At 40.0% G+C, this 16620-nt stretch overlaps 2 protein-coding genes across 6 annotated transcripts in view; one reads left to right on the top strand and one right to left on the bottom strand.

Moving 5' to 3' along the window:
* LOC310841136 (uncharacterized protein) overlaps positions 1–16620 on the top strand; it is a 54916-nt gene that overhangs the window by 30909 nt on the left and 7387 nt on the right. For both annotated transcript variants that reach the window (XR_014562370.1, XM_083731744.1), the window contains exon 3: positions 7327–7462. Coding sequence is in view for 1 of the 2 variants with exons in the window: in XM_083731744.1 (XP_083587870.1) it covers positions 7356–7462 (107 nt within the window). In the remaining variant the exon portion in view is untranslated. The remainder of the gene's footprint in view (positions 1–7326; positions 7463–16620) is intronic.
* ADGRG6 (adhesion G protein-coupled receptor G6) overlaps positions 12443–16620 on the bottom strand; it is a 107365-nt gene continuing 103187 nt past the window's right edge. For all 4 annotated transcript variants that reach the window (XM_083731610.1, XM_083731607.1, XM_083731608.1 and 1 more), the window contains one exon: positions 12443–15094. Coding sequence is in view for 2 of the 4 variants with exons in the window: in XM_083731607.1 (XP_083587733.1) it covers positions 14916–15094 (179 nt within the window). In the remaining 2 variants the exon portion in view is untranslated. The remainder of the gene's footprint in view (positions 15095–16620) is intronic.

Below are 16620 nucleotides of genomic sequence, written 5' to 3'. Positions count from 1 at the left end.
CTTTTGTGCTGGATACATGGTATGTGGGTTTTTTTTTGGTTTTTTTGTAAGATGACTAGATTTCCTCCAGCGCTGTTCAGTTTTGCCAACATCCTTCCCTCAGAAGAAACGAAGTCAAGGCTAACAAAGATATGTGATTTATAAGGACTTCAGGGAGGCCAGGAATGTTTCCAATTTTTAGTTACTTTTATGCTGTCAGTGATGAGAAGACTATGGAGATCTTTAAAGCTTATTGGACTCACGTAGTTTTTGGTCTGCTCACAAATATTCCTTGCCAAAAAGAATCTTTTTTTCTAATTGCTTTTCTCTTCTGCTGACATATGGATTTAAAATATATAAAAAATAATAATAATTGGAAGGCATAATTAGGAAGGATTAGGTCAGAATGATACTAGCCCGACAGTGAAAGCTCTGATCAAATGGTGCCCACATGTAAATGTTCCCAATTGATAATCATGCCAATAAGCTGTTTGGCACGGAGGAGGGAGGGAACAGCTAATCACAGGGGGCACTTTCCGTGAACCCTTTCAGAAGCTTTACTCCCCTTGGACTATTTCACAGGGCCAATGTTGAACAGGGAAAAAAACCTTCATCCATTTGGAGTGAGGGAATTGCAATCTTGTGTGCCAAGATTCCAGTTTGTGGCTCATTGCAAAAATTCTTTCAGAGCCTACACAGACAACTTTCGTTTGCACCAGCCTTCCCCCCACCCTGATGCTGTCCAAATGTTTTAGACTACAATTCCCATCAGCCTTGATCAGCATTACCATGGTTAGAGATCTGTAATCCAAAACATGAGAAGGGCACAAGGATGGGGAATCCTGGCTTGTACAACCTAATCTCAAGGGGAAATGAGAGTGCACACTCCATAGGCTCATTCTCATATCACCAAGCAATAGTTGACATTATGTCCAAATAGAATCTATATCTGCACACACTCTCACACACTCTGTTTCAGGTCAACAAGTGTGGAGTACTTAAGTCATGAATATACATGCATGAACCAACTTTAAATTTGGCTCAGTTCAGAAAGCGGTTGTAATGAATGGTTAGCATCTGTCATCAGACCAAGTCCCTTCTCAATGAGGGACTGAAATAAAGGCAGCACAGCCACTGCCTACTTACTTGGGTGAAATTTGCTTGTTAAATGAATAACACTCCCATGCCACATATCTGCCTAGCCATCAAATAAATATATAACGAACTGCTCCCCGCCCCCCGTCCTTGTGTGAATTTTTCTGTACAAGCCAAGAGAGATATGATGGAAAATCCAAGGGGTCTGAATCAGTACCGCCACCTTGCCAGTAAATGGCATGCCATTTATTTGGGTTGGCAGACTCGTTAAGGAGGATACCATCTGGGAGCGATTTATTTTCCCGAAGCAAAAGTGACTGGAGGAAAACATAAGATATGAAAAAAGCCAGATAATCCTGTTGAAAGAGAAGGGAGGAAGAAAAATATTTTGTAAAAATAACTTTCCTTGGAAGAATCCAAAATGAGGTTTCCAGCGCAGTGTGGATTTATGCAGACCTGCCCTTGAAATGTTAGAAAATTACAGACCATTCATTAAGGAAGACAGGAAGGATTCACAAACTTGAATGAGGACACCAGGCAGGCACTTAAGAGTTGGCTTTCCCTCCTCACTGGATTTTAATAAATGATCAATGAAGAAAAAGGGAGGGGGGATTTTTCAGTTCCACAGCTCACACAGCCCAGTAATGTGTTGGCATGCCTCTTAATATTTCCAAGGGACTGCTAGGAATGCAACTGAAAACGGAGGTCAGAACCGCATAAATAGCACCTGAATCCATTCCACTATGTTGCTATCCAGATTAGTTTCAGGCCATGTGAAGGACATTTCTTTGGGAAGGGTTATTTCTTCTCTAAATTAATACTTACCGTATTTTTTGCTCTATAAGATGCAGCAGACGACAAGACGCACCTAGTTTTTGGAGGAGGAAAACAAGAAAAAAAATTCTGAAGCTCAGAAGCCAGAACAGCAAGAGGGATCGCTGCACAGTGAAAGCAGCAATCCCTCTTGCTGTTTTGGCTTCTGGGATAGCTGCGCAGGCTGCATTCGCTCCATAAGACGCACACACATTTCCCTTACTTTTTAGGAGGGAAAAAGTGAGTCTTATAGAGCAAAAAATACGGTACTTTTGGAAGCTTAATTGAAGTCCTTTTTACTGATATGATTAATGGCTTCACCAAAAAACTAGGAGAAAGCTTTTAACTTCCTAAGATTGAATTTGTGAGTCAAGTTGGAATCTCTCTATTTCTGAAACATCTCTTGCCTTTCACTCCAGAATGCTACGTATGTTCCAATGTCACTCCTAAATGGAGAATAGTGCCCATTCATTTCAGTGGAAGGAACCCATCTGCACATGTGATGGAAATGGGCACATGGATTGATTAATTGCCTTGAAATGAAAGGGATTCTATTGCAGCAGGCATTAAAACTGTTGCACCTACAGCAGATTACTTGAATGAGATACTGATATTTAAGTGGTAAGTTCTGGTGGTAAGAATTTGCCGCCATAAGTTATACATTGTATTTGTATTAGCTGAAATGATAAATAATATACTTAGAGATTTCCTTTCTGCTGAAAAATCACAATATCAGAGTTAGAATTGGGTTCCTAGTATCATACATAGCAAGAGAACTTAGTATCCTTCAATGAAATAAATGAGGAAACCATCAAACATATCAGCAAAATTAAAAACCACAAAATAGAGTTTAAAGAATTGTTTAAACTAAAACTATTCGTTTAAAAGACCATTCATCTTGGCATGAAATCTACCTTTTTATTTCATATTGCCTTGATGCCTTAATTACTAGCAATGTACCAGAAACCATGGAACAACCACATTATTTAAGGTGGGGAAACACAAATTTTAAATTATACCTCTGACCAGCCAAAAACATTATTTTTTCATTCTGAAATGAAGGGAGCTCTTTTACCACAGCTGAGCACACAAATCAGCAGGAACATAGTATTGCAGAAGAGGCCTAGTTTCCTTCAGTACAGATATGCACACTATCTTTTGAGTGCCTCTTTCTGTGGCTGGAAGAATCTTTGGGAATTCTAGTTCTGTGAAAATGGGGCTGTATTTTTGTTGGGTGGATACTACACCCACACTCACACACCATGATGGGTGCCAACAAGCCCATCCATTCTGGCTATTAATGGGCCTGGACTGAGACCTGTAGACTCAGCCTATCCCCGGGGTCACGTTATCCATGAGGCACTGTGAGGAAGTGCAGTTTATGGCCAGCTGCAGAATTGCTGAATGGTGAGGCAGCAGCATCAAGGGATGCCTTCAAATGATGGAAAGATGTGCTGGTATAGCAGAAAGAGGCTCCATGGAAAAGCGAGTGAAATGGTTAAAGCCAGCTGAGACAACTATGCCTTTTGTCATGACAACTTGCCTGCAAGTAGACAAGAACATGGCGCTTTTCTGCCTCTAAAACAGGAATATGGAAGATGTGGCTCTCCAGATGTTGCTAGATTACCTCTCCCATCAACCCTCCCAGCATCACCTTTGGCCATGCTGACTGGGGCTGATGAGAATAGAGCCCAACAGTACTGGGTCATATGTTCTCCCTCGTCCCCAGTTCTGAAATAAACCACTCTCACACACACCTGCAGTTATTAAGAATGTCCATTTACTTTCAGATTTGAAAGTTTAATCTTATTGCACAATATGTTTATAGGATCTACTGCTTTAATAGTACTAAACATCAATCAAATTTGCTAATCCTTTGCATAATAAGGCAATGCTATATTCTTCTTTACTTCTCAGCTTTTATATATGTACTCAGGGTACAAGTAACTTGCATGAAGATTTTGAGCATGCCATATAGCTGTGTCTCTTAATTTCTTTGCTGTCTGGTGGAAATTCTATTTTTAACATTGCTAATATATTTTCTTGGAACTGAGAGCTCATCTGTGCTCCCAGATAAGGATAGGAGGGGGTGCGGGATGGGGAGAAGGCAATTTCTGTTTTATGAGTACTTTTGCGAATTGGTATTTGCTCCTCCAGTCACTGGAAATGCTCACTTTGATTCAGTGCTATACAGGAATTGTACATTTCAGTAATTGGCCAGCTGGGACTCAACTTCATTCAGCCAAGATTCTAGAACTAGTGCACAAAAATGAATGGTTGGTGAATTTTAAAGTGTATTCATTTCCAATTATCTAAAAAGCCACATGCTCATAAGGTAACATGAGGTTCAGCATTCTGAATACTTGATGAAAAACCCCATAACATCATGAAATCTCTGCCTATAGAAAGCTAGTTGGCAGGGGCAAGGGAACTGGATTCATTGTTTCCCAGACATTCTAGCTTGCTATATCCAAGGAATTTACTATTGTATATACAGTTCTGGGGGGACTGCCATTTGGTGTTTTTGGATTATAGCATAATAACAAACAAAAACAATATCCCACCACACACAGAGTTTAAAAGGCCATAGATTGTTTAATTAGCCAAAGGCCTGGGAGAAGAGGAACGTTTTTGCCTGGTGGCTATAGGTGTATAATGAAGGCACCAGCTAAACCTCCCTGGGGAGAGCATTCCACAAATGCAGAGCCACTGGAGAAAAGGCCAGTTCTTGTGTTGCCACCTTCCAGACCTCTGACAGGGGAGACACAGGAAGAAGTGCCTCTTCCTGCCCAGTTGAGCAAACGAAGTCCAGAGTGTGGCCTGTCACATGGGCTGAGCTAGTGACATGTTGGGGCAGCCCTGTGGTTGTCATGGTAGCCATTATGTCCTGAGCCTTGGCATGGATGTTGAAGTCCTCCAGAACCACCAGTCTGGGAGTCCTCAATACCACCTCTGAAACCACCTCTGTCAGCCCAGACAGGGAGACTGCTGGGCAGCAAGGCAGGAAATAAACTAGCAAAATCCCTAACCTGCCTGATTGCCCAACACCAGGAACACACACTCTAGATTCCCCCTCAACTGGGCAGAGAGCCTGGAGAGAGAGATGGAATCTCTATAGACCACAGCAACTCCCCCTCCCTCATCCTCAAGTCTGCTCTGATTCTGCACTGAGTAGCCAGATGGGCACAGCTGGCTGAGACCAACTCTACCCTGCTCACCCACCCAGATCTCAGTCATGAAGAACAGATCAGCCTCCTGATCCATAATCAGATATTGGATGAGGAACGTCTCACTCAGAGTGGACCTGGTATTCAGCAACAGCAGCCGCAGACCCAAACCGCAGGAACCAAACCCTCTTTTAAAAAGTTAGCCAGGGCCTGATCTTGTCTCTGCAGAAAAGACAGCAGATCTGTGACCCACATTTTTTGTAGAATCATGACAAATGCAGTTGCAATTAAATGGAAATTAGATTTACACAACACCAACAGCTATAGCCATCAAAATACCTTCATCTTCAAACAATAGACTGTATTATAGTTTAGTGCAGTAGCTAAGAGAATGAGCTGGAAATTCCTTGTTCACATCTCATTTCAGCCCTGAGTGCACTTTTTATAATTAAAATGTTTCCTGTGCCTTTCACCTAAATTGATCAGAGCGGTAGGCACACAAGGAGGAACTGAGTAGTGCAATTCAGAGGCAGCCCCGAAAGAACTCTGCTCTGGCTACTTCCTAAAAGCTAATTGAAAGGCCTTAAGCAAAGATTTTCCCTCCACATGCAAGATGGGGATTAAGGGACATATTCATCTAAGTAGCTGTGTGAGTAGAAGTGAGTACAAGGACTTCACTCCATGCCCACCTTCAGATCTGCTCTGGAGGGTTAGGCGAGCCCTCAGTACAGTTGACAGGGGGATGATTGTACTGTTGGGCAAGCAGAACTGCTTGTGCTGATGGACCAATCTCCTTGGTCCTAGATGAATACTACCTTGTAATATTGAGGCTTGCTTCAAGGTTTGCTGTATGTCCAATGCATTCAACACTTGCCAGGTGCTTTATTATTGCACTGTTAGCCTCACCTGTTTCAGAGGAGATCTAAAACATAAACCAATGTCCAAATATTATCACTTCCTTCAGAAAAACAACTTCTACCCATTCCTGATTTTTCCAGTAGATTTTAAAAGGTGGGTTGAAACCACTACTTTTTACACCCTGTTCTCCTTCCACATAGTCCTTGAGGGGGGGAATTATAGCTAAGATTCAGGATCAACACCAGTCTTGTGCTTAGCATCATAGTCCAACTCCCTGCAATGTAGGAATCTTTTGCCCAACCTGGGGCTCAAACTCACAGTCCTGAGATTAAGAGTCTTATGCTGAGTTTCATACCAACTGAGCTATCAATTTGCCTTATTATTTCCCTGTATGGGATGCAGTTCTAACACAGCAAAACACTACCAGAAGTTAAAGTGCAGCAGGGTGTGTGTTCCCATCTGTAAATGTGAATCAACCTCCGTTTGGGGTGGCTGTGAGGAACAACATAGTGTTTTGAGTCTGGGCTGTCTTGATTACTTTGAATTTGCCTCTATTACTATGGTCTTTTCCTAATAGGCTGCCTTGTGGGAGTCAGGAACTTGCCAAAATTACTTCATGCTTATCAGTGACTGCAAATGCTTTTCTGAACAGTCAGTTTACCTGCAGACCTGGGGCAATCTTCAGCAAATGGATATATTTTGTAAGAAACAGCCAGCTTTTGTATTGAATTTGGAGAGGAGTGGAAAATTTAACTGGAGGTCAGCTAAACTGGTGTGACCTCTTGGACAGGTGTGTGTGTGTGTGTGTGTGTGTGTGTGTGTAGAATAGGCAGGTTTGCCTCTACTGTGCTCTTCTAATCTTTGTAATTAAAGCAAATATTACAAAGGCATCATGGAAGTCCCTATTGCTTTCTCACTTGGTGGAAAATAATGCTGGTGTTGCTCCACCTGGAACTTCTTGCTGCTTGCAGAAGTGAGGCAAGCTAGATAGAAGTTTGGCTCAAGCCGCTTCAGAGCCACTCCCATGATTACCAGCAATTACCTGGGTGGACAAGGTGGAGGTGAGGCCCAGGCTATGCAGACTGGATTAGCTCTGCCAGTGTGTCCGCACAGCCCCGACTCAGCACCACACTGCAATCCCTGCCTAGGTAAGCTGCAGCAATACTGGTGTCGGTAAGGTGGCTCTGCGCCACTAGTGCATGTGACAGAACTGAATGCTACTGGAGTTCTCTTCCACACATTAAAGACAAAAATCCTTGGTCTGAGAGAGGGAATATTTCCAGTGGCAGCCAGGACTGTAACTATGCTTGCTGGCTTTACTAGATTTACAAAAACAAAACCCCGAAAGAAAGAAAAAACATAACCAAAGACTCTGAACAAATTACCTCATGCCTTTTTTCCCTTTTTACTTCAGGGAAAATCCCTTTCCAACTCCAGATGTGAATGAAGAAGAAGAAAAGAGTCTGCCAAGCCTTCCCACATGTTAGTTCAGGCTATCCAGTTGCGGCCTACAGCTTCAGGGGAAAGAGGGCAAGCCTAACATCTTTGAGGTAAATGCTTTGCATTATATGTTTAGGTATGTCTTGTATGCGTAAAGGAAGGCACTGTCGCTTTGAAAATTGGAGCTCACTTTCAGACTGGATGCAATGCTCAAGTTTTATTATTATCCCTTCATTCAAAATGGCCGATTTCCAAGAGAGTTGTCTACATGGGAAGCACCTGCCACATTCTCATTCCTGTCTCTTTTGCCAATGCTCTTTCTCTCACAAGCATACTGATGTGCTCCTTGAATTCTGGCAGGCAGGTTTTCTTTTAAACTGGCAGATTGAGAAACTGCCATGTTTTGATGGCATATTCTGAGCAAAGATCTATCTGTGTGCTGTGGGATGATGTCAGCCCCAGCAGCCTCTCTGTCAAATGCAGTGGAGACAGTGTAATCTGAGTGCAACGGCTCTATGGTGACACAGACAACTGTCTGAATGTAGAATAGATGAAGCCTTGGCTTTTGTTTGTGCCCATGAAGATGTGGTCCAGATGTTGGGTCTCCTGTAGTCTGATAGAGCTTAACTAAAAATCTGATTGTGAAAGTAATGATTAATTCAGCCTTTAAAGAATCAGCCAAACAAGAAAATATATCTCTGTGGTTTTTTAAATATTTGGCACCAGGCATAGACTTTCATTTTCAATGCAGATTTTAAATGGAGGATAAAGCTGTCACTGGCTATTAATCATGATGTTTATAAGAAGATAAGAGGCAAAACGCCTCTGCATACCAGTTTTTGGGTTACAACATTTGCACTCTTGTCCTGTGGGCTTTTCTGGGACACCTGGCTGGCCATTAGATAGTCCTTAGGAACAGCTGTGCTGGATCAGAACAATGTTCTAAAAATGAGCAGGAACTGCTATCAGGTTTTGTTATGTTTTGAAAGCATTTAGTGAAGTTCCGTCTTTCAGGATTTTTAAGAATGCTGTGAATATTTTCTTTTGCTTAGACTTCATTCACACCTACTGATAAAGCCAAACCTTAGAGAATATTGTAATGTCATATCCTTCATTGTGTCACCTCTGATTTTATTTGGTGTGTGTGTGTGTGTGTGTGTGTGTGTGTGTGTGTGTGTGTGTGTGTTTTCGTTATTATTTTATGGAAATACATGTCTTTACACTTTACACTTTAGGGAAATCAGCCTTGAGGACTTCTTTCTCTTTCACATTCCCCAAAAGTCTTCTTATGTTGTAAATTGTCCCATGATCTTTGGATGAAGGGTGGTCTACAAATCTGATTGTAAAGAAAGAAAGAAAGAAAGAAAGAAAGAAAGAAAGAAAGAAAGAAAGAGGTAGACCCCACATGTATTTCAAGAAGGAAGCAGCAGCAGGAGTCATAAAAAATGCTGCCTAAGGTGGTAAGAGAGTCAGGGAAGCAAAAGCACAGACTAGAAAAGGGAGCAAGACTCTTCACACTCTGAAAGGTTAGGTGCTACTAAGGAAAAAATGGACTGGGGCATCTCTATTACAAAGCCCAAACATGTCGTTAAGATTTATATAGCACTTTGGGGCCGAAAGAGAATAGCATAGAAAGATAAGATGAATGAACAACGAATCAATCAAAACAGGATAAAATAGAAAAATCAACACCCACCTCCAGTCACACTGAATTACACATTTGTGATATGAATTTAAAGATCTTAACATGCACACAGCTCCTTAGCAATTCCACTCGGGAGCCAGATAACTTACATCTCCCCCTCCTTTTGCTCACCTTTGAGCCTGCCCTTTCACAACCAGCCAGCCATGGAGAATGCCCTCAACTCCATCACATCAAATGACATCTTAACACAAAGTTGATCAAATTTTCAAATTGGAAGTAAAAATTCAGTATCAATACTTGCATTTTCAACATGAGAATTTTGGGCACATTTTTGTAATATCCCAGAATTGCTTTCTCAGCTGGCCTAAATTTCAGCAGCCACATCTCTCAGCAACGCTAAGAGGTGTTTATACCCTTTTCTTCTATGTTTCCATCAAGTTCCTAATGAACTCAGTTTCTAGTTTCTTGCCCAGGAGGTAATAATTCCAGTCCAGCATTTTACCTCTTTGGATTCTCCCAGATTGCCACATTTTAGTTTTTAGCTTGGGCTTTGGCATGTGATGGAGACTAGGAAGATAATGAAGTGACTCTGTTGTAGGAATGAAGACACTATGATCATCTCAATGGTGTATGTTCTATATGGCATGAAATGAGTGAGCATGGTGAGTTATCACAATGTTGAAAACCAGATATCACCTAGCCCTTATACACATTGTGATTCACAGTATATTGCCAGCTCAAATATGAAACAATTATCACGATGTAAACTTCAAACTGGTTTTGGACGACATATTGTTATATTGCCCAGCCCTAATAGCTATGCACAGTGCTGCTGATTGGTTGGTCCCCGTGATGTCACCAATAAATCTCCCTCTCCATCCCTTCAGCAGTTTTGCATTCTAAATAGAGTTCCCTCTAAATAAACAACTAAGGTGATGGATATGTGCACTCATGCAGCACTTTTAAAAATAACAAAGCCTTCATTAGGGGGTGGAGAGAGATGCGATCCAACAGCTGAGCATGTATTCAGTTGCTGGTATACTTATCTGTCACGTCAGCTGCGAAGCTGGGCTTACCCCTTGAGTAAAACCCCCATGGAGTTTCCATTTTTATCTTAACACCTGTACCCATGAAGGTAATTTAAAGTGTTCTACTGGTACCCTCAAATATCTAAACACACAAGTAGCTACAAATCCCCAAATATGCATAGAGTTAAAATTTGCTGTATGTTGTGGTGGACATTTATTTAATAACCGAATTTACAGTTTGTATGTGAATCCTCCTAACAATGTAACTTACAGTTACATAAAGAAAATAAACAAATCTTGACAGATGTTTTGATGCTTTACAAACAACAGTGCTGTGCCGCCCTCTGATGGATAGTTTCAGGCAAGACAGCCAACTGGGCTTCAATTCAATTCCTTCACTCCACCCTGAAAGGAACATGTTAGGACCTACTGCAATGCAGGAATGGTTAAAAATTGTTAATCACACTGTGATTCTGAACCAGGAGTAGGAAGGAATAAATTTCTAAATACCAATAACATTTCCTGAATAGGCAACACCCTACGCCCCCCAAATGTTAGTTCCATTTGGGAAGAAATAAACACTTAAGACTTTTTGAAGAAAGAAAACATAATTTATTATGAAGGGCTCTTCAGACAAGTCATGGCCGAAGTGGAGGTGTATCCATATTATTGTTTCGTAAGAACCAATAGCAATGTAAGAATTGCCTAGATGCATCAAAGTCCCACCTATTCCAGCACCTGGAGAGGAATTCAACACAGTGCTAAGCAGATTGTTCTGTGAGCATTTCTGCTTGCCTGATGGAACTGTCTGTCTTCTCCTTCCCCAGCGTGCTGCTCCAGGACTTCTTCTGACCCTCCTCAAAGCCAATTTGGATGCATTGCCCCCCACTGTGCTACCATAAGTCCTTGAATGGGCTTCCAGTGGTTGGGCTCACCTGGGCTCCAAAAGTGGCCATCCAGGGGCACCTGAAAGGCTCAAAATAGGAGTTAAGGTTATGACCATTCCCTGGTTGCTCTTCAGACTCTGGTATGAACCACAATGATTTCTGCATTCCCACACTGCACTGGCAATTCCATGCCCACCAATATTTTTGTTTGAGTCCATATGTACTAATTGAAATTGAACATGATGGGGATATGCCTATGGATATCGGAAATAATTCAGCATGTGTGCATAACATTGTACTAGGGTGTCCACTTGAATATGTTGTCCATTTGCACAATGGATTCCCACTTGAACACTTATCCCAATGTGCATCCCCATTCTAGCCAACTAGGTATAGAGTAGAGCAAGTGATCATTGTCCTACTTGTCTTCCTTACCACTGAGGGCATGCCCTTCTTTTCTTCTTCATCCATTTCAGTACCTTTCAAAGGGAGGGATCACCAAAAGGTCAAAATTCCCCAAGTGTGCCTCTGCCACTTTGTTTCAACACTAGTCTCAAACCTTGTAGCTCCAAGGCTTCTTGGAGTTTCAGATGACTTGGGAATCCTATACTGACCTATAGGAAGCTCTTCCCCAAATCTGATTATCATTGCCTTTTTGCTTCATCATTTCATCACTTCCTATATCCATGTACCTGTCCCACATCTCAATTTTGCCCACTGTGCAATACATGAATTCCTTCTTGGATCTGACATCCATTCATCACTCTCTGTTCTTATCTTTTTTGCAGTGATCTAGAATGCAATAATCAACATATTCCTATAGATGTTGCTTTTGGGTTTTTTTGGTATCTTCATTTTTTGAACTTATTAAGATACAATGTGGAAATTGTTCAATTTGGTTGTGTACTTTTTGATGCGTTTTATTTGCAGCTTATGTCTCTTTTTGTTACATTTGTAATTAATTATTTTCCCGCATGTTGTAAGCCGCCTTGAGCATGGCTTTAACTATGGAAAGGCAGCATACAAATGAAATGACTGGATGTACGAGTCTGGGGAGAAAAATGAAATTCATTTACCCAAACATGTCTCACTCATAGTGGGGCAATCTGTGTCCTGCGTTTATCTAATGTACAGATGGTATGAGCTCATTAATAAAGGTATATACTCTAATGAAACATAGTTCACTATCAGTAATACTTTCATTACTAAGATCTACCACTGCAGTGATGTCAGAATCCCACAGCTTGCAGGGGGAAATCTGTAGTTCCATTTTCAAATCTCAATTCTAATGAAACTGTGCATGCTCTGAGTATTTCTTTTTAAAAAAATCAGAGATGGAAAATGTAACAAATGCTTGTGTTTCATAGATCTTATGTCATTATGCATTGTGCTTTTCTCCATCTCACTGTTACACGAATGCTAATAAAGAAATAAACGTCCATTACTCAAGATTAATAGGTAAAATAGGTTATTCCCCAGAGTTTTATGGAACAATTTCTCTGCTCAGTTGCAAAGAAACAAAGCCACTCACAGCTTTAAATTTTCTTTAATTATTTGGAGTACTAACAAATGGAATGCTTTAAAAAGTATTTCTGCTTTTGGCCAGACTTTAAATCCACCTCACTAGTGCTTAATGACTAGTATTTGAAGTTACACCACTGCTTCCCTCAAACTGCTAGCAATATCATACACAATATACTTTTCATGTAGAAAATATAATACATATATATGCATATTTGAGATGATTTTTTTCCTCCCTCTCTTGTGGAAAGATGCATTTAACAGTTGCATATAATCAAAGACAAAGCCAGTATGCAGCTAACACTATGCTGACATATTTTAAAACCTCAAAAATAAATAATTATATACAAGAGAGGTGGTGCTTTGTCAACAAGATAAACAAAGATTTACAATGGAAAAATAAACAGTATTTGAAAATGTATAAGTGAAATAAGACAGTTTAAGATTACTACATGGTAGTAAAAGCAAAGGATATGCTTAATTTAGTGAAAATATAGGCAAAACCATACATTAATCCGTTGGTCAGACATACCTAGGACTCAGGAAAATTCTACTGTTTCATCTTATTGAACTAGGGTATTTTATTAATTTTAATTCACAAGCATTTCTATTATCTTATTTTTCCCTTAAAAAAAATTATCTAAAAGAAATCTCACACTAAAGCTACTTTCTGGAAGCCATTAAGAAAGGGAGATAATCATATACAAATTTGGCCAATGCTCAGATACAATTTTTTCTTCTCCATGGAGAAGCCATTCAACCCCATTAGATTATTGTCATCAGGAATTATTTCGTTCACATTTTGAGGTGAAATACTTGTCTTAGCTGTTTAATTCTAAATCGGACCTAAGCAGTTTCCAATTCAAGTGACTTCCTTGTAACAAAATTCTAATTCTTAAATATATGTGATGCAGTAGAAAAGTGTAGTAATTAACCATACAATATTTGAAATGATATTAAGGGTAAGCACTCAAATTGCTGTTGTACTCCATACCTAGGAATAATAGCAGCATATAATATGAGGGGAAATCTATGACTGGCCACTTGGAGGAACTGCGATCCTATACAAACTTACCTGAAGTGAGTCAAACTGTACTGGTGCTGAACAGTGATAACATTGGGGTTTGGGGGGTTTCCCTCTAATTTTTGTTGCATTTGGCTAGTTCCTTTTTTTAACCCCAAATTTTATCGAAATGATAAATGTAATGTATATATTTACAGTGAATATTACTAGATAATTTCCAAGAATTAAGCATACTGATTCCAGTGGATCTAAGCATGATTGTTACAGCCATGAGTTGTAATTCAAAGCACTTTATAAAAACGTGGGGAAGTAAAAATGTGAATGGTAGTGTTGATCAGGAGGATGGTTTGAGTGCTTTGGTGGAAGGAAATAATGAAATAAAAAACATGAATGAGATTACCTCAACTGTGTTGGTGGATTGATACACCTTAGTGCACACAAAAGTATGCTCATGTGCAATCCATCTTTTACATTCCATGTGAATACGAGTAAAATGTGTAAATGTGAACAGATTAACAACTGTATGTTCCAATACTCTGCTGTGCACAGAGAGTTGCCCTATCTCTACAGCTCTATTACTTCAGTAGGCCATGGGATAGCGCTGAGGTTCTCTTAATGTTGGAATCATTTGGGAAAGTGTCCATTCATTTTCCAACCAGGAGTTCTCATGTATATAAGGAGCTCATAGATTAAGGCAAACTATGTGAAAATGTTACATTTTCATCCATTGTAGTAACAATAAAAATTTACATTTAGTGTTCTGCATAGTATGCAAACCTTCTCATTTGATAATAGATTAGGAAAGGTCATCTATTGTTGGACCAAATTCCTTTTGGTCCAGGACTATGCAAACTTTCAAGTTAGCAAAATTCTTCATGAAGCACCTCTAAAGGCAAAGAAGCACTTCCCTACTTTTGCCATTCACAAAGCTATAAATATGGCCCAGACTTTGCAAGCAAGATTCAGGGTATCTTATCTGAATAGTTTGGCCTTGTGCCTTTAGACACAAGCATTCAGTAATTCACCAATAATAGGCTTTCTCGTAGGGAAAAGATCTCTAGAACACGATGCACTGAACACCCGAGAAGGAATTAAAAATATATATCTATATTCCGTTTAAATAAAGGCAAATTTAAAAAGTCACGAATTTGAGGGTTTTAGGGTGGTCTTAATTTTTGCAAAGATACAGATGGAGTAACATATAACTAATATGCCACTGGGGAAAGACAGAAGTTTGACAAATGTCCTGATGCAGAAGTGTCAGCGTGACTATTGTGTAAGTGAAGACATTATTCAGATGATGTATTTCCTAAACGAGGACAACTGTTTTTTTCCGCTGAAGTTGGTAGACAAATAATAACTGGTTAAAGACTTTGGTATTTTTTCCTCGTTCTGTAATCAAGTCCTTATTCATTCTTAAGCTTCATGCTTTTTGTTGAATTTTGTTGTTCCAGAAATTCAGAACTTTGTGCTGTGGCTCAAGGAGTCTGACATGATGATGTTTTTGTAGAAGTTGTCTGAGTGAGTACTGTAGTATCCCTTCACTTTGTCAATAACCTGATGAACCGGGATGATTGATGTCTGCTCTGTGTCCACTTGGACATATTTTGGTGAATGCTTGTCAAGAAAAACATTGTCTAACAAAAAGGAAGAGAATCCATTAGTCAGTAATGTTATTTTCTAACTGCATAGTTATCCACCCACAGGCAATCCCTTAGTATGAACAGTCATAGATACATTTAACTTCTATATTTTTATTTCTTAAGAAATGTTGTGAATAATATGCCTTTGTGTAGTTTATTTTGTAGTATGAATTCACTTCTGTTGTTCATTTTCCACAGCTGGAAAACTAGCTTGAATTTTCAGTTGAACCTAGCTCTTTATTATTTCTGTGCTGATTTATACATGATCTCAGCTTTAATATGAGTGTTGCACTAAATATTCTCCAGTGAACATTTATGGTACAAAAATGAGAGTAAGGGGAGAATTCAGGGACCAATATGCTTTTCCTTCTTTTTTACACGTGCTCACCAGCATTCACTTCTGGGTGCTTCCACGCTAGACATTTAGTGTGGAATTACCATGCTTCAATCACTCACTTTTTACAGAGCATCTACACAAAGCAGCCATCCAGTCACTATCATCCTGCGATTTTTTTGTCTTTTCTCAGACCTCAGAAAATCTCAACATTTTTCAAAATAATTGCAAAGTAGCTTCATCTCCATAGGAGCAGATGCACTTGGTGCTACTCTTTTTTCCGGTGTAGGGTTTTGACATGCACAGCGATGTATCAGATACTGTACATGAACCTATCACAATTCAACTCCTATTTACTATAACCTTTGCAGTGTGTGGCATTTTATCACTGTTTGCTATAACACTATCATGCATACTAATCATGGTGGTGACTGGAAGGTTTTGTTGTTGTTTTGAGTATTTTAACACTCTTGAAGTAATGTTTTCAAAATTATACTCAAGAAAACATTTTAGCAATAATTTAAAACTAGATTAGCAAAATATGAGCTAAAAAGGTACCTACTGCAAAGGCTGTAGTGAATGTGTACTGAACTTCAAATGGCATCTGAGGTAATCTGCCCCTCCTGTTTCTCCACCCACAGCAGCCATGTCATGCTCACTGGTGTGGACAGAACAGTGGGATGTTCACATACAAGAAGTGCAACATTCCTGGGAGTGTGGCAAGTCAATTGCAATTCCAAGTGTAGCTTACTACAAAAGTGATTGGGTAGTGCCAGGAATGACTCACATGGACACAGCTACGCTCTCAGCTGCTACGTCAGCCCAATCCCCCCCCCCCTCTTGCTCCTGGAATTGTGATCCCAGCCAGCTGGGGCTCACGTTGTTAATGCAGTGTTGCCACATAATTAGATTTGGCAACACAAAGACAGTTCAGAAAGAGGAAAGTGCTATTATTTTTAGTCCAACCTAACTTTCTCTAGATTGTACTCTTATGGATGGGGAATAGGTAGACATTCAGACTTTGCTGGGCTCCAGCTCCCATGAGCTCTGGTCAGCAAGCTAATCAGGGATCAGTGGTGCTGTAGTCCAGCAACTGCAGGTGGGTCACAGGTTCCCCAGTCCGGTATAAGGGCCTCATTGTTAATTTAAATTGGAACGGAGGGATAATCCTTGTTTTCTGTTCCTT

This window comes from Podarcis gaigeae (assembly GCF_964106915.1).
Source record: "Podarcis gaigeae genome assembly, chromosome: 3".
NCBI classification, from domain to species: domain Eukaryota; kingdom Metazoa; phylum Chordata; class Lepidosauria; order Squamata; family Lacertidae; genus Podarcis; species Podarcis gaigeae.
The sequence above is the reverse complement of the archived record's forward strand: the minus strand, read 5'-3'. Positions and strand labels throughout refer to the sequence as shown.